The sequence below is a fragment of the Polyergus mexicanus genome, unplaced genomic scaffold (assembly GCF_030449975.1).
Source record: "Polyergus mexicanus isolate NDT 795.1 unplaced genomic scaffold, iyPolMexi1.0 SCAF_1, whole genome shotgun sequence".
In the NCBI taxonomy this organism is placed as follows: domain Eukaryota; kingdom Metazoa; phylum Arthropoda; class Insecta; order Hymenoptera; family Formicidae; genus Polyergus; species Polyergus mexicanus.
The window spans coordinates 9,920,708-9,947,278 of record NW_027223321.1 but is presented as its reverse complement, the minus strand read 5'-3'; the positions used below and the strand labels follow the sequence as shown (position 1 = coordinate 9,947,278).

The 26,571-nt window shown below is 30.2% G+C and overlaps 1 protein-coding gene across 1 annotated transcript in view; it reads left to right on the top strand.

The window, feature by feature from the left end:
• The window catches only part of LOC138938423 (ras-related protein Rap-1), a 28,278-nt gene extending 3,085 nt beyond the window's left edge, over positions 1 to 25,193 (top strand). The window contains exons 2-4 of the mRNA XM_070305372.1: positions 20,008 to 20,121; positions 21,322 to 21,745; positions 22,305 to 25,193. Coding sequence (XP_070161473.1) covers positions 20,024 to 20,121; positions 21,322 to 21,745; positions 22,305 to 22,604 — 822 coding nt within the window. The 5' untranslated portion in view covers positions 20,008 to 20,023 and the 3' untranslated portion in view covers positions 22,605 to 25,193. The remainder of the gene's footprint in view (positions 1 to 20,007; positions 20,122 to 21,321; positions 21,746 to 22,304) is intronic.
• The last annotated feature ends 1,378 nt before the right edge of the window (positions 25,194 to 26,571 follow it).

Genomic DNA, 26,571 nt, shown 5'->3' with positions numbered 1-26,571 from the left:
TTTATAACAAATTTTTGTACAACAAAGTTTGCATACTTTGCAAACGGCGTTGCATTATCTTAACATTACGCTATGATCTTGTTCTGGTAAAAATTATTTCACTTATAGAGCCCATTATAGCGTGCACTTTTGACATTTGAACCGATGTTTCGTCGCAAAACGCAATCATCTGTTTTTTATTTTCTTTTTCAAGGCTAAAATAAAACCTTTTTTAGCACTTTGAATTAGTAATTAGCTATTATTTGTATGAATGATAAGAGAGATCGACATCGTTTGAGATCTTGGCTTCCTGCCAAAGCAGTTTTGATAAATTGCGGCGCGCTTATTTTGTGAAATAATACGGATCTAAATTAGAAAAAAAGACTGAAAGAAGTGTGAGATTTCAAGATTATACTAGATAATTAAATTAACTAAAACTGTACTTCTTCTTTGAACTCTTTTACTTCACTAATAATTTTTGTAATTTACAATTTTTTTTTCTTTTGAAAAAAATATCATCGAATATTTTCATTGTTGACTTGTTTTTTATTTTGTCAAATAGTATTAATAATATTTTTAAGTAAACCAGAAAATCAAAATTTGTTTTACTTTCCGCGTTGTCTTACTTTTTTTTATGAAAGATTGGTAGAGTCAAAATAAAGAAAAACAAATTAAATGAGTAGAAAAATTTTGCTATCCACATTTGTGTATCAGATATACGCACATTCCGTACGATCGCTAATTAGATCAATTCTATCAGTGAATTGTAAATGGTTACGTTTCCATTGGATATCTGACGTATGACACAGTATCGTCCTGTAACGATCACAGTAAATTGACATGGCTCGGTCACGCCAGAATAAATCAAGTGATGAGCTTCTGGTAGACGTTGTTAAGCGATATTGCAACGCGATAATACTATCGGATCACTATGTTAGCGTAACGCTGCGTTAATATCTTTACTTTAAAAAATTGCAGAATATTTGATTGTTGTCTAAAAATATTAGGTTAATTGCCATTAATTTAAAGTAACATTAAAGATTTTTTCAGATTTTTTATTCACATATTTATTTACAATCTTTTTAAATATCTTTCGTATCTGTGATCTATAATATTAATTATGAGATAACATTAATTATGTCATGTGAAATGTAAAATTAATTAGCAACGACTGCGGTTTCTTTTTGTCTTTAAAATAGAAAACGGAATAATATTGTATTTTAAATTATTTTCTTTATGATATAAGTGTAATTTCAGACTTCAAAAATAGAAATATTGAATCTTTTTCACATACATTACGCGAAGAAGATTGGTATCTTCTTTATATTGAAAAAATGTTACTGAAATAAATATCAGATATCGTAGATATTGATATCACTATGATAAAACGATACACTACATCAAAATATTTTCGTATATTTTGGAGCACAATGCTCTTGGCAGTTGAAATATTCGAGATTTATGGTAACGATACGCCGACAAAGTAAATTCTAGATATACTTTCTCTCACAAGCTCTCGTCTTCTTCACATTGCGAAATTTAAGATGAGTTTTACAAGAGGGAGAATTGTCTTAGTTATAATTTTTATTCAACGTAGCTTCTAATAAGATTTAAATTTGTTATGAGAGTTCGCACACCTTAGCATGTTATATATGAAAGATTATAGTATATTATAATCGCAATTCTCTCACAATTCTTGAAAATTTTATAATGCCAGGTGATATTTTTAAAATTTATAACTTTAATTTGTATTTGTAATGTCTTTAATGTAAAAATTTATATGGAACATCTTTTTAACGCTTTGCTTTTGAATAAAATGTTGCGTAAATCTATCAGCTTTTTCCGTTTTACGTTCATGTCACTTTTGTCAACAAATAACAATTACAAGTTCTGATCGAGCACGGAATTAATTCTAAATATTGTCTATCAAAATATAACAAAAAATAAAACATTAAAAAAGAATCAAATATGTCAATATCTGTTCAAAAATCACACACAAAAAGTAAATCAATATATGTGAGATTTGTGAAATATTTACAAGGAATTAAAGTAATATTAAAATTTTACATCTTTTCCTTTTTTTTTTTATTCTGTACTTATCCTTATAAAACTTTGCTCTCTCCTATTTTTGTTTAATTTTAAATTCTAATATTATATAATTAGTTCTTCTATATCTCGTACACAGATATAGAAAATATTCTCAAGAGTAAAAGTTAAGCTTACACATCTCTGAGAAGACTTTTTTGAGCACTTTTTTCAGTATATTCTAACTATAAATTACGAATGGGAGAATATTATTCAATTAACATGCGTCCTCGACAGTGATTTCGACTTGTTCCATCGCGATTATACTATAGTCATCAATTAATTTCCTGAAGACTCGATTTCGTGGGTGCCGATTAAATATATTTGAAGCCTAGCTTGTGCTAAGTTTAATCTCGTGTCAGATATGCTACGAGTCCAATATATATACATACGTATATATATATATATATATACATATACATATGTATATTGAACTAATTGTTTCATAATAATTGGACTAATTGCTTCATGTAAATATATATATAATTTCGAATTAATTTAAACTCTAAATTGCCAATATACGTATATGGAAAATGTGTTTGGAAATGATATAATTAAATTTATTTATATCTAAAATATATATATATATATATATATATATATATATATATATATATATAAAACAGCGGAAAGCACGTTTCGATGTATTTCATTTATTTACGCGCGTGTACGTATTACATTGTAATATAATTCTTTTTGCTTTTCCATTCCATTTATATAAATGGAAGGTGAAAATATTAATCTTTATATTTTCTCACTTTTACTAGACATTCTATTTTGCGTTACTTTTGTAAATGATGAATATCCTATTTCTTACAGCGCGGTCGTAAAAAATATTTTTCCGTTACCACAGTATGTCTATAAGCGACTTGCTTGCGTGTGGAAAAATTTCATGAGCGAAATATCTCTTTGCGAGTGAGGACGTGGCGACGATTTGTCACTCTAACGACAACTCCGTAGATGAAAAACGATCCTTCTTGTTGTCACGTTTAGTTTTCGTTCATTAGCTTTTGTAATTTTTGATACACATTTTATAGTATATAAATATATAGATAAATAAAATCATTTATTATGTAGGATGTCATAAAAATTCTTGGCATTTGCTTCTCTTCTATGGAAATTCTTGAATTAATTTGGAATATATTGATTTTCTTATAATAGCGTTAAAATATTAATAGTATTTATAGTAATAATACTCTAATAATCTTCAAACCATAAATAATTGAAAATCTACAATTTACAAAATAAATCACGCAGAACTTCATCCTTCTTTTATTATTGGCTAAATTATTCAACTTTATACAATTTAATTTTCGATAGAACTGTATCTTATTTTATTTTAAATATCTTGTAACCTTTTTAAACATATATAAAAAATGCAAATTAATATATGTATAATGCGAGAAGTGTTACAAATTAAATTTAATTAATTTTATCTCGTTAATAAAATATATTACATAATAATTATTGATGCAACATAATTAGTTGATTGTTATTTGTTACTTGCGATGTTATTATTTACTGTGTGTTTGAATGTTTTAAAGAGATTTTTTTATACAGATACTCCAAGTGGAGATATATTTACAATGAATAACGAACAGATAATTAAATAATTCACATGAAATATTATCTCTCACTCAACATTTTCCAATATATTTTTGAACAGTGTTAATTTTATTTGCTACATATGATACGAATTGGCCCATTGAATTTTTACGTAAAACACGCGCTTTGCGAATGTTCTCGTTTCAAACAATATTACAGCAGCAATTGGTCACACACGGCGTGACAAAATTTCATCGATAAAAAATGATCGGAACGGTTCCTCTTTTTGCTTCAGCATTCTTTGACCTACATCCTAAATTAAATATGAATGTCAGCGCGTTTGCAAATATTAACAAGTATATATGACAAATTGCGTTTGTAAAATGATGTATATTTGAATACAGATTTCCTTGTATAATACGAGAAAAATAGTAATATTAGATCAACAAATTGATTGATTTTTTTATCTCCCAAAAAATTGATCAAATTAATATTTTATCTATGGATGTCCGACATAAATACAGTCACGTCTTGTAATATGTGGAAAAAAAAAAAAAGATTTATTTTGTACAAAAATACATTATGTTTACACTTTGAATTAAATTATACAGTTTTATTAATATACACACTTTAACTGTGCAATGCAATATTTTCACCGCATTCTGATGATGATCGCATTCCGATTTTATTTTGATATGGAATAAAATCGTTCCAAGTTACGTATAATACTAACAAACGATTGCATATTAAAATGATATAAATGCATTACTGGATTACATACAGTTGGAGAAAATTAGCTCTCTGCAATCGAGCTTTAATGTAATGTATTTATGCTCTTCAAAGACATCGCGATGTCACTCAATAATTCTTGCGCTATCGGATTTTACGCTTTAATTAACGTTACTCAATTGACATTTCTGTTACCGTTGCAAAAGTCGATTTTAACGAGTAAGCGAATGGATTAGATCAAACTAATAGTAGATTAATGTTTTCGTTAATTGTATTTTTTTTAATGCAATACCTACAAAAGTGCCTCTATGAGTACGCGTTTCATAGAGTTTATTGCCTATTCGTAAATGTGTTCCCGATTTTTCAAATGAATTGCGTGTTGCACAATCCATAAAATCCACGAACTGTGCGAACAATATATTTTCAGTCAGCTTTTATCTCGATTAGTTTCTTGGGAATAAATTTTATATTACGAGAAAACGTGCTTGTCCTTTCGGATTTATGTCTCTTCCACTTTCCTCGAATTGCATTCTGATTTGCATCACGGATGCAATAATCTGCTCTAAATCGCGTTTTTGCGATTGTTAATAAATTAATCGCGTCTTAATATTATATATTAAAATAGTAAAGCTTCCGTCACCTCACGTAAGTAAATCAATGTCCGTTTGCTTAATGAATAAAAAATGTGTTGTAAAATAAAAATATGAATGTATACTTTTGATCTGCATTTTGTATACAAAGTGTATTCTTTAATTTAAGCTATTTAAAAATATTAATCCTTCTTTTACGAAATGTTTGATAATATTACAAATTTTGGAATTTTTATATTTTTTTAGTTTGTGTTACAAAATAGAAAACAATGGAGAATTTTAACTTTACAGAAAATTAATACCAAATCAAAGAGATAATTAATTCTTTAATTTTATTTATTGTATCTATAAGGCACGTTAAAAGATCTGATCAAAAGAGAAAGAAAAAGAAAGAGAAAGAGAGAGAGAGAGAGAGAGAGAGAGAGAGAGAGAGAGAGAGAGAGAAAGAGAGAAAAAAAGAGGGACCGTAGGTATACTCCAGCGTAGGATGCAAAAGATGTAAGAGTGTCAAAAATGTGTGAAATGTCTAGAAACATGTAAAAATGCTCCGCTTGGTTAACGGTGACCGCCTTTACCTAGGTAAATACCACCCGCTTGTATAATCTCATTTAACCGTGTAGGAGTCCTATTAATAATAAATCAAAAAACAAAAAGAAAAAGAAGCTAAATCATAATTTTGCGAATTGCAGCGTAGGGGCGCCTAAGGCTTTCGTAAGGCCTCGCATATCTTTAATGTTAATCCTAATAAAATTATTTGTTGACTTTATTACGAAATGGAGTGTGCATATGTGCGGATGAATAAACCTTGTTTGAAGATATTGCATGGGATTAGACACGACATAATATAGAGATAAAAAGAGCGCAAAACGACGCAGAATATATAATAAACTTAATAATTTTGCGCCTCCGCGATCTTTTCGCGCTATTGATATCCGGTGTCTAATATTGTTCAAATGTGATCCTCGAAAAATACGTGTATATATGAGATACTATCGAAAATTTTCCGGACTGCATAAAAAATGTTAGACTCACCTTATTTACAATTTGCCTTCATTTCTTTCTGCCATGTTTCAAATTTTCCCTGGAAATTTTTTCGCGTGTGAAGCGCTCTCTGCGATTCGGTCTCGATCTCTTGTACCGTTTCGAAACATCGTCCTTTGAGCTTCAGTTTCAGTTTTTTTTATTTTTGGGAACAAAAAGAAGTCAGAAGGGGTGAAATGTAGCGATAGTCATAATTTTTTCAACATTTTCGGAGGTTGTGCTGGTGTGCGGCCGTCCTGTGTGCTTGTCGTCTTCGACCCTTTTTAAAGCGTGCATGCCACTTAAAACACTGTGTATGACTTAGAGCGTCGTTACCAAAAACCTGACAAAGAATCGTAGTGGCCGATTTTCCGAGTTTGATACGAAATTTTAATCAAGATATTGGTGGAATACGACAAATACACAAGACGGCCGCACACCAGCACAACCTCCAAACATGTTGAAAAAATTATAAAAAAAGTTTGTGAGAATCATCGCTACATTTAACTTCTTGTGACTTTTTTTTATTCCCAAAAATAAAACTGAAGCTCAAAGGGTGACGTTTCGAAACGGTACAAGGGATCGAGACCGAATCGCAGAGAGTGCTTCACACGCTACAGCAAAAATATTTCCAGGGAAAATTTGAAACATTGCAGAAGCGCTGGGGTAGTTGTATAAAATCACAAGAGGATTACTTCAAAAGGGATGGAGGCAAATCGTAAATAAGGTAAGCCTAACATTTTTTTATAGAGTAAATGCGGAAAATTTTCGATAGCACCTTGTATATGCAATTGCTATAATTGCATAGGAAGAATAAATATGTGGTAGAAAGAATAAATAAGAAAACCAGAAAGAGGAACGTCCATTTATATAATATGTAGGATACAGAAGAGTAAAAAATTAATTATAAAAAAACTGTGATGCAGAACAATTATTTTAATTCGGTCATTACTAATTAATCATTGCTAGATAAGTATTTTATTGATGTGACTCAGGCTCATACTTCAGGTTCATTTATTAAATTATCATAAATTTACGTATATATACGTATGTGTGTTACTAATTCCATACATAATCTGCAGATTAGATTTTCATAGATGAACAACGGCTTGATTATTATCGCTCTGTAGAATGTAGAATGTTGTTACTGTGAATGTCACAGAAAGGCACATTTAAATTTGCATTTAGATGGCACAAATTTTACTAATAAATTATCACTTTAATATAGTTAACTAAAGTGTTGTTAACTATATATTTTTTAAAAATTATTTGTGTAATAGAAATAATATTATGTAACAATTATATATTGTACGCACTTTATCGTAGCATTCTGTATTGTCATATATGACGCAAAAAAAATACTCTTTAAAAGTAGATGTGTAATAGTTTAGAATGATTTTCAAGAGGTAGGCGTTCCGATGTTTTCAAAATGATTGTTTCTATTTAATGGCAAGTCTATATTCGCAAGAATAGTAATTTTGAATGAATCGATAATGTACAAATTATCGTTTGTGGCCGGTTATGCAATGCGTTTTCGCCGTAATCAGCAAATTAATTATTAGACCTAACGTTTGCTGATACGGAATCTGTAAACGTTATTGCGAGTAATAGCGTGTCAGAATGTTCGTTTACAATAATAGATGCAAAATAAAAAATGCAATAGTACTATCATAATATTCATAACATAAGTTTCTGCACGCAATTTTTACGAGAAAAGTACCGTTCTATAATTTGTCGTTCCTCCCATTTTATTATCGTGTATAGCAATGATTTATAATAATATGTAAAATTTGATTTCTCCAAAAAGCGATTATGGTAATAGTTGGAACGAAGTTACGTGTAAACAAACGATGAGAAAAATGCATTTAAGACTTTTATCCTATGTCAAAAGAATACCTCTCAGCGACGAATATATCATTCAATTATAATAGTTAAAGTCTCCGGGTATTCTACAAAACAAATACAAATTCTAAATGCACATTTATTTTCCTTCAAAATATGTTTTATATTTCTTTTTATCAACCATTACGGTAACAGGCAAAAGTTAGCGATATAGTCGCTATATTTATCGATCCGCAAATTTTTCCATGCTATAAATCATAGCACAGAATGCATTAAGCGCATAATATAACGCGCAATTATCACCTGTATGGTCATAGGAATACCGGTTATGAGTCTCAACGTTCTTAATGTGAGATTTATGCTTAGGAATATTTATGATTCCGAAAAGAGATATTGCGGAAATAGGTCAGCAGATATTTAATATCTCATGAATAGTCACTATCGGCGTTTACGTAATTTCGCTCAGTCTTAAATATAAATTATAAAATAATTTTATATAATTGGAAGAAAGAAAGTTATATATATTGTACTATATTGAAAAAATTTGAAAGAAATTTATATTCACTTCACCTATATACTTATTGATTATTTTTTTACAACGGTGATTGTAACAATTAATAAATATAATAATTATTATTATAATATTATGTGCTATTATATTTACATTTATTTAATTTTGTTTTTAAAATACAATTTGCATGAGAATTTTAAAAATTCACAGAAAGTTATAAAGTGGAAATAAAATGTGAAAATCATATTCAATGTGGACAATGGACCGTACAATCATATGAGGAAAGAGCAATGGTAGTCTATTGGACTGTTAAAAATGTTATATCATTCAATGTAGCAGAATAAATAAATTCATCCCAAACGTGTAAAGAGTATGTTATGACATATGTTAAATTTTCTGTTTTTAATTATATTTATATAAATAAAAAGATAATATAATAATATAACAATATATGTTTCATTTACTTGGCAAGCGGTTTTAAAAATTATACTCGAATCGGAACCGCGTCATCTTACATTTTAATCTTATTGAAATTAAGGACATGGCTTCAAATCTTAAAATTTAGTTATAAAATAATTAATAATGTTGTAATAAGTTTGCTGTATGAAACAGACGATGGAAAGTTAACAAAATTTGCTGTACTGGTCATACTTTAGATTTTCTAGCGAAAGAAGATACTTGTGTTAAAACTTTCCTCAAACTTTACCGGGACGAGCTCGAATAAGTGTGAGAAATTTGCGACAGAATCGAACCCTTCTACAGAGTGAATGTATTTTATATTCAATATGCGAGAGCTTTATTGTTTTCTCTTTGTGAGTGGATTTAGAAAACTGATCGGGAAATATCGTTTATCTTTGATAATACTTGAAGTTGGTTGAGCGTTGAATATTCTCGCCGGTTTAAATTTCCGTGTTCATTTTCGCATCACAGATCTCTCTGATCTAAAAGATTTTCTTTCTCATTCTAGAAGTTTCGAGAATTTAATTAAGATTGAAACACCGTAATTTAAAAATTGGATTGAATGTATATATAATACAAATAAAAATCCGCTGATCGCGCAACGATAAAAAATTACACGAAAACGCTTTGATACAATTAATTTTATTTAAGGTAAATTAAATTTAGAAAATGTCAAATTATATGTAGCAATATTATGTTTACTTTAAAGAATTCTTAACATCTATAATAAATAAAGATCGCGTTAAGTTTATTTTTGCTCATTTATTGTTTGCCAGTTCCGTAAATGTTATAAACGGATTCTATTTGCTTGAATAAACATGAATGGAACACGGAACGCTTAAGTTTACGGTAAATCGGGATGTGATGCGTCAGTTTTGCCGACACGCGCGCACGGATCTCCTCCTACAAAATAATCTCTCGATTTATTCGTGGTTGCCGCGCAATTTAATCCCGCATCCGCTAACGCGATTACATCACGCAATTAATCCCATATTCAGTGACGTAACATTCAATTTCCGCGAGTATTAGTGCTCGCTTTATAATGCATGTCTGTGTCGCCTATATTTTTCGCGTTATTGAATTTCACAGCCCATTTTCCGCACTTCTGACGAAAGCGTCGCACGTTTATCCCGTAATTCGCGTGAATTCGATGTTCCAAGAAATACCAAACAAGTCAACATAAAGCTCTCTACGTGAAAAGTTCGAGTCGCGAAGACAAAAGTTGTAAACGATCGTGATACATGTAAAATTACTCGAACAGTAACCTCAGAATCAATCGCGCGATGCTAAATTTAATTTAAATATTGTATATAATCGTAAATAATTTTCTTCAAAAAAAAAAAAAAAAGGCAAACCAATCTTAATTAATAATAGTTTTATTTTTAAAAAGTATTTCTCTCAAAGTTGCAATATATATATTGGAAAAAATATATACTGTATCTCTTTTAAAAAATCGAAAAAAGAATAGAGAACTCTAAGAAAATATTAAACTTGCTTTTTATTTTTGTTAATATTTGCTTATTTTTCTTATGATTTCTTATGAATTTTTCTGATATCACCTTTAACAGGTGACATTTCCGTCTGAAAAGCGTTTATACTTTTTTACGCAAACAGCATGCAGTTCTTGCTCGTTTCGAGAAAGTAAAGAGGTGCTCAAGTGACCCATTAATAATATCTGTGATTTATGCGACTCTACTTATGTAGATCGCTTCGTATTTATCGCGTATCACGTCGTTCGCGTTATCACGGCTTAACCCAAATACAGTTTTACACTTGGGGTGATTTTACATTGATACTTATATCTTTAATTTATTTTTATATGCATAGCGTCAGATGTTGTTTACACTGCTGAACGTTACCCTGTTTTGCTAATCGTTTTCGCTAGAGTATATTTATCGGTGTTGAACGTACTTTTTGGCATTAATCTGTGTATTGACTATTTTTATACAAAAACGAAAAAGTAGCTAACTGACAAATCTTGTCGCGCGTGGATTATATGTTACGTAAGTAGATCAGTTATACAGGTTATTGACCGCGCTTGCTTGCACAAAGCTTGTATTAATCACTTAAATCAGATTCTCCACTACATACACACGCACTTTTGAGGTTTAAGAAAACCGTGAGGAAGTTTATAGAATGTATGTAGAATTTCTTTCTACTTAAAAAGAGAGGAAATTATTTTGTAAACTAAAATTTTGCGATTACCCCATAGATCATAATTGATTTAACTAATTTACTTTTTTGATTATCAAATTATAATTATATATATAAAATTTGTAGAAATCGATACGTTCGGAAATTGTGGCGATAATTGTACAATATGCACAATTTGAGATCTGTTAGAGAATTAATTATGTTTTGTCATATATGTATATAATATTATATGTTATGTAAAAGCTTGTATCTCTCTCTTTCTTCCTTTCTTTCGTAATTTATTTTATAAATTTATTTTAAGAAATTAGAAAGTTTCCGTGAAGTTTTAGAGATTTATGACAAATTAAAATACGTACAATTGGCTCGAACGTACGCATGTAAAATGGCATGCAGAGTGTGTCTACTTCTTCTTTCTCTTTACTAATTTTATCGATCGGTTCGCGATCCAATCGGAGCAGCGAGGATGTTACTCCACTTTTGGTGGTGGTATTTTGGTGATGTTAATTCGGGTCGTCCTGATTGTGGTGATAGTAGCGGAGCCGTTGACCGCATCTCTGGTTTTCTAATGTTAATAGCGCGGATCGAGCGTCTTTCTCCTTTTCGAAATTTTGAATTTCCGAATGCCCTGGTTCTTTTTAGAAACTGACATCTATAAACTTTTCTGTCGACCTTTTTATGCGTGATTAATATCAAAATGGCTTTTCCACGACTATAATTCACGACGGTATTCTGGATATCTGACAGTGGAAACCTCCGCAATATATGTCGGTGTTATCTCGAAGGGATGTACGGTGAATTATTTGGTCAAATTAATTGCTCCAAGAATTGATCACGTGCATAGGATGTGACATGCATGGTTAGTGGAAGATATTGTGTAATTTATACCAAAAACAATCGTAATAAGCGGAACGTAATCAATTACTTTTGTAATTAACACACACATATATATATATGTGTGTGTGTGTGTATATAAAACATGTTTGTGAAATGTCAATATAATAAAAATTAACTTTTTTCTCGCTGTTATATATATATATATATATATATTAGTTAATTTTTATTATATTGACATTTCACAAACATGTTTTACAAGCGTAAAATAAATAAAATTATGGATTATGCAATGATTTTCAAATATTAGCACGTATAAATATTAATATTAGCAAATAAATACATCATGCATCGCCAATGTTGATAATATACCATGCTAAAATAAATATCGTTCTTTTTAAACAAAAGATGCAAATATTCTGTGTATATTTGAATACGAACAATGCAGCTCTCTTATAAATACATAGAAAATAAAAATAACGAAACTTTATGTACGTTTTAATAAGACTAGCACAACGTAACGCGCGCTTCGAGCGCCATTTATTCTTTTTCATTAAATATTTTTAACGATATATACACAAAATAATTATGAAAATATGCAATGAGAGCCGCTTACACAGTAAGCGCAGAATCAATCAGCATCACGGAAAAGCGACAACAATAAAATTCGAGACTTTCGAATATCGACTTTACATGCCTTTCTTAGAAAGAGATCGTCGCAGAATCGTTTCAATTTGTGTTATCTCATAAAAGTTTGCGCCAAAAATATATTCTGTTGTATAAAAAAGAGCAATGAAGTAATAATATTTGTTGTGAATATTTTTTTAAATTTAATTTTTATAAAAATGTATTTATTATTTAAAAAGTTGATATTTGATAAAAAACAGCAGCAATCTTTTGCCATATTATTACTTACTCCGTTGAAAAACTTGAAATTTTACGCAAAACATTCATAATAATCTTGGGATACTCCAGACATCAATACTGAAAGTTTTCAATAACTCTGAGTAGTCAGGCAGTTCGATAATTTTGCATATTTGCATAACGTCACCACGCAATGTAGCTACAGAATTTCCATAGTCGACGCGTTCCCCACTAAATCCTAAAAATACCGTTTTAAAATTGCTCGCGGGTGTTTCCATGCACACGAGTTGCGTAGGAGATTGCGAAATCCATGAATAATCGCGTCTCACGGGAATGGATCGTGTGTGGAAGGTCGGTGAATTTTTGTGCGCGCTCTAAACACACATACAAAGATATACTCGTATAAAGAGTCACATATATACGTGGGACGATTGGACATTACGGACGATCGTGACGTAGCTACGATGAAGGTGCGTGCCTATGTAAAATGGAGCAACGACCGGCTCCGTGCTGTCGGGTTTCGTTGTATTGCACCGATCCAGTTTACACAGGCAACGACGATTACTACGAGACGGCGACTGACATTGTCGTCGTCGTCGTCGTCGTCGTCGTCGTCGCCCTCGTTGTCGATGCGATTCGATTCTCCCTCGTTTCCTCCTGGCTTCTTGCCCCTTTTTCCTGCTTTAGAAGACTTCGGCGCCCCGTCGCGTACAATGTGGGGATGTCAGCAACCCCTTTTCCGTTATCATCTTATTTCGTTCATCTACAATTTCGTCGTCGGTCTTCTCATCGAGCGATATGCAGGCCGGTATCGACGTTGACGAAGTCACGTTCTCGCGATATGTTCCGTTGTCAAAGAGATAATATTTGTCCGTATAATAGCTTATTAATACAAACTTAAACTGATCAAATCAGTTCATAAACCTATTTTTTAGAAAACTTTAGAAATAAGATTATTTTAAAAAACTTGTTTTTTGTAATCAGCAAAATATATTTTCTTTCTTATATTAAAAAATTATAAAAAAATTGTAAAGTTTTTTCTTATAAATAATTTATAACGATGCTACTGAATCTTTGTATTATAAAAAAAAAAAAATAAAAAAAGAAAATTATATATCGATGTATCTGCATAGCTATATATAAATTTACGAAATTGACGTTAAACATTAGTAATATCAAAAATTTTACAATTATGTATTTCTACTAATATTTATTTAAATATTATTTAAAACATATTTTATTTATGCAAAATGAGAATAAATGATAAAATTTAATTTAACGTTCTGCGCGTGATTTTTAATATTAATATCATTTTATTATATTTATCGTGCTCTATGTAACAAGTTGCCAAATAACTTTATATAGAATGTGTACATAATTTATTTGTGATTAAAACTGCACTAATGCAAATTATGTTCGATGCGCACCGCCATATTACTCATCCGTATGTTCTTGCACTTGATTATAACTTGATATGGAAACTAATTGAAGCCGTGCGCGATATATTCCACATTAAATACTGAATATTTCAATCAGATAGCTTCAATAGCTGTATTTCATATGACCTATGTGTATTATGTATTTTTACTTAATAATAAATTTCTTAATAAATTGCTATAAAATATATTGAAAAACTGATGAAGAAAAATATATGCAAATTTGATTACTTTTAGCATAATTTGTATTTATCCCGTCATAAAATTAAATTAAAAGCTAATTTCCTTTTTACATAATCAACTTTTTATATTACCAGCCGATTAAATTTTCTTTCATATATCAACGTAAACGGGGGAGGAAGAACTATCACCGCCGGGGATGTTACGTTTTCGTTATACGCTGAGTATGGTGAAAGGTTACAACTAGGATTTAGACCCTAGAGATCTGTCAGGAGATCACAAAATAAACGTATGAAATCAGCAACTTGTGAAAAACCATGGTTACTAAAAGAAAGAGAGAGAAAAAAATAGAGGGAAAAAGATCTCTAAAGATATCAGAGAACTTCTTTCGACACTCACTCTGGTCTCTGTAGCAAAAACATGTTTTCGCACCAACTATTATAAATTTTGAACAGATATAGAGAAAATTAATAAAATTTTGAAAAATGATGATATATATGTAACATTTCCAACTGTCTTTAGTATTATTTATAAAAAGAAAATGTTAGAAACACGCGTGCACGTTCTGTGATCGGTTTTGATTAATTTTCAAAACTTGAAAATACTTATTATTATACCGCTAAGATTTAAGATATAATATTGTCGCACTTAAAGGAGCAGGCGAAAAATTCAAAGTACATTCGCCCGCGTAATCCTCGCAATGGTTCACGTAACAAGTAAGAAGTTACTTTAGACTAGAGGATTAACGTATATCACTCTTACAGTCCCTGAAGTACAATCCGACGGAAATATACACAGTTTCTAGAGCTTTTACGACTCTGTGATCTGTCGTGCGGACACTTCATGGTAAATCGTCGGTGAAACTACGTAAAATAAAAATCAACAAAAAAGCAGGCAGGTAAAAACAAATCTGTTTTGAAAAGTAAACTTACGTGTCGGATATTTCTATACCATCTGCGGAGATATTTCATAATTTTATACATTGACGTGAAAAAGATTAATGTATTACACATACCCCTTATCAATTATCTATAAAATATTGTATAAAATATTTTTTATCACATTCTAAACATATTTTTAATGCAAAACATGCATCACAAAAGTTATATGATTTATAATTAAGAAATATCGGTTTTTGTGTATGAATCTGTGGATATTTAAGTAAAAATACAATAAATTTGTTCTTTAGTATAAAATCGAAATGTTTTATTGCGAAATTTGGGTTGAAAGATTCTCTTTTTTAATAAGCAAGAGATATTAAATACAAATAATTATTTAGTAAAGATTTATTTAAGAGAAATTATGATACATAAATTTTCGTATGTAAAGTACTGCCGTTTTTACGTCATTGCGTGCTAGTTCTAACAAAACGTTTACCCGCATTACTTTTCGAAATAATTTGAATATCGATCCACAATATCTCTCTCTCTCTCTCTCTCTCTCTCTCTCTCTCTCTTTTTCTTACCCGCTTCCCCCATATAATGTTACGTGTTTTTGCGATACCCGCACACAAAATTTACATCTTTGCAGGAGCAAAGAAAACGACACGGTGCACCGTGTCAGAATTTGTTGTTTATGCTCTGCACGTAATGAAATAAAAATATTCCGATATTCACGGGACGAGATTTATTCGCCTGACATATTCCCTTGTTAACGTCGTCTATTATTAAAACGCAATGAAATATTTTGGTGGGAACGATGCAACCCGCGCAAATCTCTCTAAGCTAGATTAGCTCTATGGACCCAGAAACGCACAACTTGATTATGATGATTAAATCATAACGATATTACCGCTTATCCTCTTTTATGGTCCTGCAATTTTGCAGTCATCATGTCGATGCCATATAATTTCCGTGTTGTACAATATATACGCAGAAATATTTTCCTGTTATATAGAAGATGCATCGTGAAAATTATTTCGTTATATAAAATTATACGTTGAATAAAATTATATGAAAATATTTGATGATCTTTGAAGATGATAATTAACAATTGTAGAGCTGTAAAAAAATACTTTGTAAGAATTATTGATAAAATACATGATTTTTTAATTAAATAGCAAATGATTTTCTTTCGTTAATATAAATTTTATTTTAAATATAACTTTAATATGTATTTTAATATTATTTTCAAATATATAAATGTATAACGTTATATTACATTCATTACACGTAATATAAAAATCATATGAAATTTAGCTCTTTTTAAAAATATAAATAAGTCATACAAATTTATAAAAATTTGAATTTATAAAAATTTAAATTTGCCACGCCAACACATTATGTTGCATTTATTAAAAATCAGTATTTAAATTAATTATAGAGCAGAACGTATAGATTGTGATTTATGGAATTGTATTCTAGAATTTTTAACTAATGTATCATATAATATATTATATAATGTAAATACTACAAGTTCCGCACACAATTGGAGGGTGTCTGACATGTTTTACGCAGTGATTTGCGGAAGAAGCTATTGAATAGCTTTTGTATAGGAAAAAGAAAATTGTGGATATTCGAGAAACCCTTGTAATTTCTCCTCTCGATCTGGAGAATTCCCGGATGATAAATTCTGACGCGTTTCATAGGTCGAACAATACTGTTACGTAAGATTGGATCGTGAGAATGATTTGCAGACACATATTGACGAGACATTAATATCGTATTTGGTTTCTCTTTTCTTTCCTTCGATTATTGTCAAGTTTTTTCCAAGCTAGAAAAATGATTGTGAAAAGATGCAAATATATTACAATAAATGAATAAATATATATATATATATATATATTCGGTGTGTTCAAGAAATTCCAAGGCTGATTTTTTCAAAAACTTACTAAGACTATCTCTCAACCAATACTGGAACTAGGTAGTACCAATCTTTCTAAGTCTCCCATAATTTTTTTTTTTGTTTAATGCAGTAGTTTTTGGATAGTGCACATTAAAAGATTATTTGTTCTTTTTGCATTGTCACGATTTCAAAAATGGAACAATGGGCCGCGATCAAATTTTGCTTTAAAAATGAAAAAATTGTTTTATCGAGATGTTATGGATCGATTATTGAAGCAAATTTGGCGTGTTAAGTCCGAGTTGTCATGGAGAAGGAACTATTCATCTGATTAGTAAATGGTTCCTTCTTCATGACAACGCACCCGCGCATTCGTCAATTGCCGTCTCCCAATTTTTGCCCCAAAAAAATGTGACCATCATCATCTACTCGTCGTACTAGATTTGGCATCTGCCGTCTTTTTTGGTTTCCCAAGATAAAACTGACGATGAAAGGGACTCGCTACGAAGATATAAAGACGATTCAACGCGCTGTGACGAAGCATTTAAATGCAATTTCCCAAAAGGAATTTTCCAAGACCTTCCGGCAGTTGTACGAATGTTCTGCTGACTGTGTGACGAGAGAGAAAATGCAATGAAAAATTGAATTCTACAGATAAACAAAATTTTATAATTTACTTTTCTATATATATACTTTTTAATTTTATATATTGCATAATTAATATCTCATAAAAAAAAGATTAGTAATTACATGAATCTAATAAAAGCGTCGTTATTAATATTTACATATCAAACCAAGCTCCATTATAGAATCGATCAGAGAAGCAAGCTTTAACTAAATATATGCGTTATTGACAACTGGGAAAAAATTAGAAGACGATTCAATGATATTATTGATAATTCAAGTCCGTCGCGTAGCAGTTATGACGATACTCACCTATCAATCGTTTCCGTTCCTCTCGAAGATAGGATATGCAGATTCGCGTATATTAAACGGGTATCTGTTATCTTAATGGGAAATTACGTTATAGTTATTGATCCATGATAAATGTCGATAAAAGCCGGTTTACGTGTTTATTTAGAGCGAATCGGGACTGGGCTGTTTTGAGCGAGATTGAAAAATATCGCTTCTCTGCAGAAGAAAAAAAAAACGAGCCTATGAGCCTTATGTTTTCTGCGTCTCTTTTCGATATTAAGAACATTATACTTCATGAATTAATAAAAACTGAAGATTCAGATAGCCGAAATTTTATGATAAAAATTAACGAGCGAAATAACGAAGCTATTGATATTAAGTGGGAGAATCTATCGCTTTCTTTATTCCGAAGATATTTTACGAGCAGGAAAAAAGAGAGAAACGATGTGTATTTCTTATTTTATATACACATCATTATTATGCATACAGAGTAATCGCAATGTTACATACCATATATATGTAATTGTTTATAATTATTATTTTTCTTTAATTTATATATTATGTATATCTGAACACATATACACATATTACAGGACAAAATAGTCGACGGAAGAGGTCAAGAATATTTTAGAGCTGCTTTATCTGGCTTTGCATCCTCTGTAATATTTTACACGACTGCGGTTTTATGTCTTCTTTTGTTCTCCGAGTAAATTTTAGATCCCGACAAATGTAGAAACAGAGATAGACAAGAGACGAGGGTTTACTTTCAGTGTTTCTTCGGGAAGCTTGATTGCTTCCTTAATCAGTGCCCGGTCCTCTTGCCGAAGAGCAGTGTGGAGACGATCGCGAGAATAAAAAGAGGCTCTTGTACGGAAACGTGCTACGCTTTATACGTCGAACACGTACATTCGATTATTTAGGGTGGCAGCTTAAGCCATCTCGCTGTGTTGCGGCTATTCAATAAACTTCGTAACGGCACAAAAGATTAATGATGTAAAGCGAAAAAAAGATCGCCTAAAGCGCTGTTCCGTACATACAAAAATGGATTATACTTGGCGGGAAATGAATTTACCCTGTTAGAGTTATTATGCTGTGGGGTATATATCTCGTAGCAGGATTGCGAGCATACTTGAGTGAATTCTTTGATGTCAGTGTTGTATCATCTCAAAATTAACTGCACCGTAAAGGAAAAGTAGTGTAATCGGTCGTTATTTAAACTGATGATCTTACAAACTCTATATTTTCCGTATTTTTAAAATTTTAAAAATAAGATATAAATGTAAGGTTCTTATCGATTAAAATCAAATATTTGCAATTTTAATTTATATGTTTTATCTCCATAAATACACAAAAGCACAATTGAAAATAACAGATTTGTTATATATAAATTATATTTTAAATAATCTTACAAATGTCGGTAATATTAAATACAATGAATTTTAAATTGAGTATCGTTTATAATACATTGTTAAAATTATTAAGCATATATCGATCAATATTCAACATAATATTTGCAATAAACTAAGCGATTAGCGACAGCAAAATTCTATTTATTCGTGTATCAATTGAATGTGTGAAAAGACCGACCATTTGCATGGTCGACCATGATTTTTTTCTCATTGCTTTATGACGCAATTACGCATAATCAAAATGTATAACATTAAACACAATAATATTAGATATAGAGATTGACATTCGTAAAAAAAAAATATTGACTACATATTTTCCATATATGTATATTAAACTCGTGTATATTAAAGAATTTAAAGAGTATATATTCCTATATCAATTTTTTAATCTTATTTTCGTTCTCTTCCCCAGAGTTAATAAAATTAGAAAAATGGCAAAACTCAGTTATCTCAACACATTTTTATTAACTTTTTCTTGCGTGGGAATTTTTTTCGATCGTTATTAAATTTTCGGGAAAAGAATCGAGTTAATAGATAAAAAGAGGGAAATTGCAACGCATATTTTTCGAGAGACAAGAATTAAGACACTAATAAATTTATTAACGTAATTAATCTTTATATGCAATAGTTGCGAAACAAAAGTTTCATTTTTAATACACGTGAATTCTTATCGCCAGAAATTTCACGGCACAAATGATGAAAGGCCGTCATCAGTTTCGCCGTCGCTTCAGTTTGCAACCTTCGGCACATTTGAAAGAAGAACAAGAAGATACAACGACAAAGAATGTCAGGTAATGTGCGAAAGAGTTTCTTTCACAATTTTTATTTCTCACTACTATTCGCCGATCTGTAATTAATCATGATCAAGTATTTTAAAATAAGATTATTCAACTATTCTTCTACTGACTAATCTTCAAGTAATAAAAGATTTAAAATTCATTTCCAAGAAAAATAATATTATTTTTAATATTTTTTCTATTAGTCCACTCTATCACTCATATAAAAATTACTGGAACGAATCGCAATTATAATTAATGTATGAGTCATCTTTAAGAAGAAAAGTTTCATGATACGTGATAGAACCAATATTAATCTTTTCATCCCTTTGAAAGAGGAGAGATTCATCTTCTTTCCGGGAGACGCGTTCTTTGAAGCAACATGCAGATACAGTGTGTTCGATTTTCGATATTATATCTCTTCGGTACCTGAGACACGAAGTAATAAGTCGTAGGCCAGAAAAATTGCTTTCAGCGTAAAATCCCGCTTGGGTGCGCGATGTACTTGCTTTTTTCCTGCACTTTCCTTTCCGTTACCGTCCATTTCTCGTAACTAGCCAACTATCAGAGTTTAGTTCGTTTTGTAATTTCAAGGCGAATCTACGCGAAAAAGGAAGCTCCCTTTTTCTTCTTTGTGTACCCGATAATGACTACATCTGACTTCTTCTAATAAGCGCAGATGATTATGAAGAGACGAAGATATTTAGAGACAGTTGCTGCTATTTGGTGCATGTAAAAGCGACTGTATGGCCTCGCCGCTCACAAGAGGCATTCTCTAGCATCGATAATGCCTCGTATTCAGGACAGTCTATACAAAACTGTGGTATTCAATAACATGCGCTTTCTTGTATCGTGTATTCTTCGCGTTCATTAACGCAGCATTCTCTTCGTTGAATGATTGTCTTTCTTAAATAGAGAATGTGTGGTTATCTCTTTATTTCCGCCATTGTATCGCGGAAGAAATTGTATTCTATTGTTTCCGTTAATAACAATATCTCTCATAACAATTCCTCTCGTACCTCTTAACGCGTGCAGCGATTGATATCTATTTAGAGAGATATATTTGAATACACATTGTAATGAAAAATGTTGATAATACTTCCGTACAAATCTGTTACCGTAATTGTAATATTGTTTTGCTCAACTTTTTAAAAGTTTAATATTAACGTATCGAGTAAAACCTAAGTTAATGAAAAGAATGTGTTAACATTTCAGAAACGACAGATTGTCAGAATCGGACAGCGGCGGTGGAAAATCGGCCGAGAGTTCGATTCGGCATAAGATCGTGATGATGGGCGCAGCGAAAGTCGGCAAGTCAGCAATAATTAACCAGTTTCTTTACAGTACATTCACGCCGAAGTATAAGCGCACCGTCGAGGAGATGCATCACGGTGATTTCAATGTTTCCGGGATCCAGTTGACTCTCGACATTTTAGACACGTCCGGCTCGTACGAGTTTCCGGCAATGAGAGATTTATCGATCAAATCAGCTGATGCCTTTGTTCTGGTTTACGATGTCAATGATGTTAACACGTTTCTCGAGGTGAAAACTCTCAGGGCTCAGATACTCAGCACGAAAGGAGCCGTCCCAATAGTGGTCGTTGGTAACAAGATCGATCTAGTAGAAACGGAGCAGGAGGTGAGTTTCCACGGCAATAATATTATCGTTGACCTCTTTACTTTTCTCTGGAATTTTCAAAGAATTTTGGACACATTTTCACCGTTTTCATAAAAGAGATTATTAAATGAAAGCTTGCACTTGCTCAATTCTAAGAAAATTTATTTTATTCTTGAAATTTTATAAAATCTTTTACAATATTTTGGAAAAGAAGATATTTATCGCGTTACATTATTCTGGATATTTATATCCCGTTCTAAACCTGATTAGAGCCCGATAAGAATTGAATGTTTATCTAAACCTCGTATAATCATGAATTCGAAATCACAAATATAGGAAAATTTACGTGTAGAAATATTTATAAATCTAACAAAAATTTCAGGATCTGAAAACCCAAACAAAAATTTAAATTTTTTTCTAAATAATATTTAAGTGTATGTATGAAAAACATTAAAAAACAAATTGTGAATTAAAATTTAGAATGCATATAATAATGAAAATTGTATACATATTGTAAAGTTAAATAATATTGGATCTAATTATCTGTGTGATAAGTTATAATGATGAAAGTAAATTGCAGGTGGACACCGAGAGCACGAGAGAGTTAGTAACCATGAAATGGGAAAACGGCTTCGTCGAAGTGTCTGCAAAGGAGAACCTAAATATCTCCCAAGTATTTAAAGAGCTTCTCATCCAAGCTAAGCTGAAGTATAATCTAAGCCCGGCGCTCCAACGTCGTCGTCGACAATCTCTGCCACCTCCGCAGCACATGAATTCGCGTAGTAGCAGCACCCACGTGCCATCCCCGACTCAGCTTCAACACCTGCAACAGATTCGCGAACGCTCCGATTCCAAAAGGAATTCTTGCATTTTGTCGTAAGGCGAGATCCCTGCTGATATCGCCGCGATAAATCTCCCCTGACGATTCCACCGATTATATCGGTGCTATCGAATCGATCGGCGTCCAATCTGAGAATTATCAAATGTGACAGATGACAGATAATTCATTGATCCGGATAAGGTTTTATTTACGAGCTATGGGATATGATATAAGCTATGGATATCGATTGTGCGAGATTTCGATAATTCGCGCAAAGCCACGAAAAATGTCACGATAATTCGATATTTCGTCCGTCAAACATGCAAAATATTTAAACGAGTCTAAAAACGTGCATGTATTCAGAAGAGTTTTGCTCTCATGTCAATATTTTTAAATATGTCAAAATGACGGATCTTCTATATATGAGTAATGAAAATTTAAGGAAAATTTAATGAAAAAACACATTCTATGGTAAAAATATAAAATATAAAAATATAAATATAACTGAATCTCTTTTTCAAATATAGAATATAGATATATATTATTAAAGATTACTTTTTATATGATTAACTAAAATACTAAATATTTATTTTGAATTTTAGAATATGCGATTTCTGCAATTTCTGTATCTTTAGATCTGCAATATTTTCAATAATTATATGAGGAGTCACACTTGGTTTGTTTAAGTAAAGAAAATTATCTTGCAAAACTTTTTCTAACGTGTGCGAAAACATTAGGATCTTGTCTCATACACAAAGTGTAGTTCAGAAGAAGAATAATATTCTAAATATTTAACTAAAATATTAAAATACAACTGTGTCCAGTTCTTTTCGTTTCAATCTATGTGAATACTTCCGTCAATTTGATGGAAATAACAAACATAACACATCAACAAAAAATAATAGTTGATAGCAGTATAGTGTAAGTAAAAAAAAAGTATCACACACATGAATCTGTATACATCGCTTCTTTCAATTTTGTAATAACTATTCGCTTGGATAGTAAACAATTTCAAAGAGTCAATTTTTATTACGGCATCACGCAAACAAAGCGTTATTTGTTTCTTCGAATGCGAAGAATATATTTCATAAAAATATAAATATACTATATATCCTATTAGTAACTTTTGCAACTTATTGTAAGCAATTTCTCTACTTGTCGCAAATACGAGAGATATGATAATGACTATGAAGCAGACTTTAAAAAAATCGGTTAAAGAAATTAAAGATGATGCAAGATTAAAGAGAGTACACTTTTCATATTCTATAAAGTAAAGATTAAGAATTTGTAAAATTTCTTAAAAAGAATTATTAATTTCCAATATGTAGAATGTCAAAAATATAAGAGATGTTTTGTTATTATATACTTACAATATATGTGCATTAAGATATATTAACAAGACTTTCTAAACAAGATCTTTCTTCCATATTGTCTGTCAACTGCGATCGAAACAATGATCTAAATAAAACAACAATTGTGCGTTCGTCTATATACCGGATTTATATAAAGATAATAATAAAATAATTCCGAATTATGTATAATTACATAGTTTTATCATTATACATACATTTGAATATCGTATTTCAGGGTTACTTCACACTGCCCGGTCTTTTATTATCATGAATTACACATATATATTGTAAAAATCAAGAAGATACTACAAAAACTTATCAACTTTCTATATAGTTATACATATATAATAAGAATTGGTTCTTATCTCTTTGTTTTTTGTATGAATATATATAATATATGTATATTTTGTTAGAATTTATTATATTAATATTATTATACTTATAATATTATACTATATATCGCTAACAAAATGTTTACTTGCAATATTAGCAAAATGATAACAGTGAAAAAGAAAGGAATGAGAGAGAGAAAATGTCGCAGTATTATACAAATAAATATAAACTTTCGCCTATTTTTACGATCAAATGAATCAAGTTCTTCTATTAATAATTGAAAAACGAACAAAATATTCTATCTACAGCGAAACATTAGACGTTTCAAATATTTGTAGCCTCAGCATACTAAATATATAAAATAATCATAAAAGTCTGTATTGTCTAGAATTCATGTGCTAAACGTAAATCTTATGACATTCTAAGTGTCGTTATAATGATTATAACAGAGCAAGACACTTTCAGCTGCTGTTCATATCAAAATTTTGAAAAGAAAATTTAATGTAAATACTGTTCATATTGTACTTCACTTTCAAGCTATAATATAAAGCGGAAAACAATAGTAATATGTAGAACATAGGTTTCTTTTTAAATACATACTTGACAAATATATATGCATCTTATAAATTAAACATGGCTGTTTAAATTGAAAATGTGAGAATTATTAGAATAATCTGGTAGACAGTGGGTAAAATTAATATTTGTGCAATACATTTTTTCAAGTTCCATAGAGTACAATCGCGGAGTCATACAAAAAATGAATCTTTCTGGTTGTTAATGTACATTTAAATACATGTTAGATACATACAGAAATGTGTTACGTGTTATTCTTTTTTCTCTGATGTGTAATCATGTGAGTCGTCTTTTAAATATTATTTTTTTAACATTGCTTAATTAATTTTTTAATTATGTAATTGTTTACTAATTGTAAATAGAAGAAAAGAAAACTTTTTATTATCTCTAGTTAAACGAATAGGGTTTTGAAGTGTAATACGTTTAATTCTTCAATTTTGCGTGTGCAAATTGAGAAATAAAGATTTTTTTTTATTTGGAAAATTTGTCTTATTACATATATATTTTTATTACTAAATTTATTTATATTTCAACTGTATTTTTTGCATTAAAAAGAGATATACATGTACATAAAATTGTAACGTTGACATACATTTACATCTTGCTGTTTTTAAATTTGCATTATGGATTTAATTTTACACAAATATATACAATTAAGCAATATAATATAATTTTAATATAAATTGCATATATATATTGCATACATGTGTGCGTGTGTGTGTGTGCATGTGCGCGCGCGCGCGTGTGTGTCACTGTTTTAGTATTTGTTAGTACTATAAGAATCAATATAGTATATAAGTTTCAACTAATATAGGTATTTATAGAAAATAATAATTTAAAAATAATTACCGTTTCAAGAAAATACTTCTGTTTTTACTGTATATTTCTTTTGAGATAATAATATGACAAAATTTATCGTCGACATTGAACGTGTTGATAATAAAAACATAAAGTTTTATATATAACATAAATAATATTATTTTCTTATAAATATATTAGAGCGCATTCTTCTATGAGCGCAGCTTTATGAGGGAAAGAAACATAAATTAGAAAAATATGTCGTATATAATGTTTAAGTGAATTATATATTTGATCATAGCTGATTTATTTTATAATATATGATAATATATGACTGCAGCCTTTCCTCTCCGTTGTCTGAATAAATTACATTAGTAACAAATGCTAGAATTACACATTTGACTTTGTATTATTGCGGATTAATAAATAAAATATACAGTATAAGAAATAAGATCTCCTGCTTTTCGCAAGTTTGTTTTTTTTCTGTAACCATATTAAACTTTTTATTTCGTTCGGACGAAATTAATAAAATATATTGTACAATATTGCGCATCATACAGAAACATCTATATCGAGTCTCAATTGAGAACATTTCATCAGCATTTCGCTTATTAATAAATTATAACAATGATTTTGTTACATGTCTCATTACCATTGTTATAGTAATATTATTTGCAAAACTGCTGTTGATTCAATTGTGTAAAAAGAGAGAAATAGTAGCATATATATATATATATATATATATATATATATATATATATATATATATATATTCTAATAGATTTGATTCGTGTATGTCTCAAAATATGTATGTAAAATGAGTACATTTCAGAAGAAATTATACTCATATGACACAAAACAATATATTTTCTCGGATTTTTAATAATATTTCATTAGCCTCTAATTAAAAAATTTGAGAGAAAAAATAATATATTGAAGAAAGGCAGGAAAAATGTTTCTCTCGTGTAAAT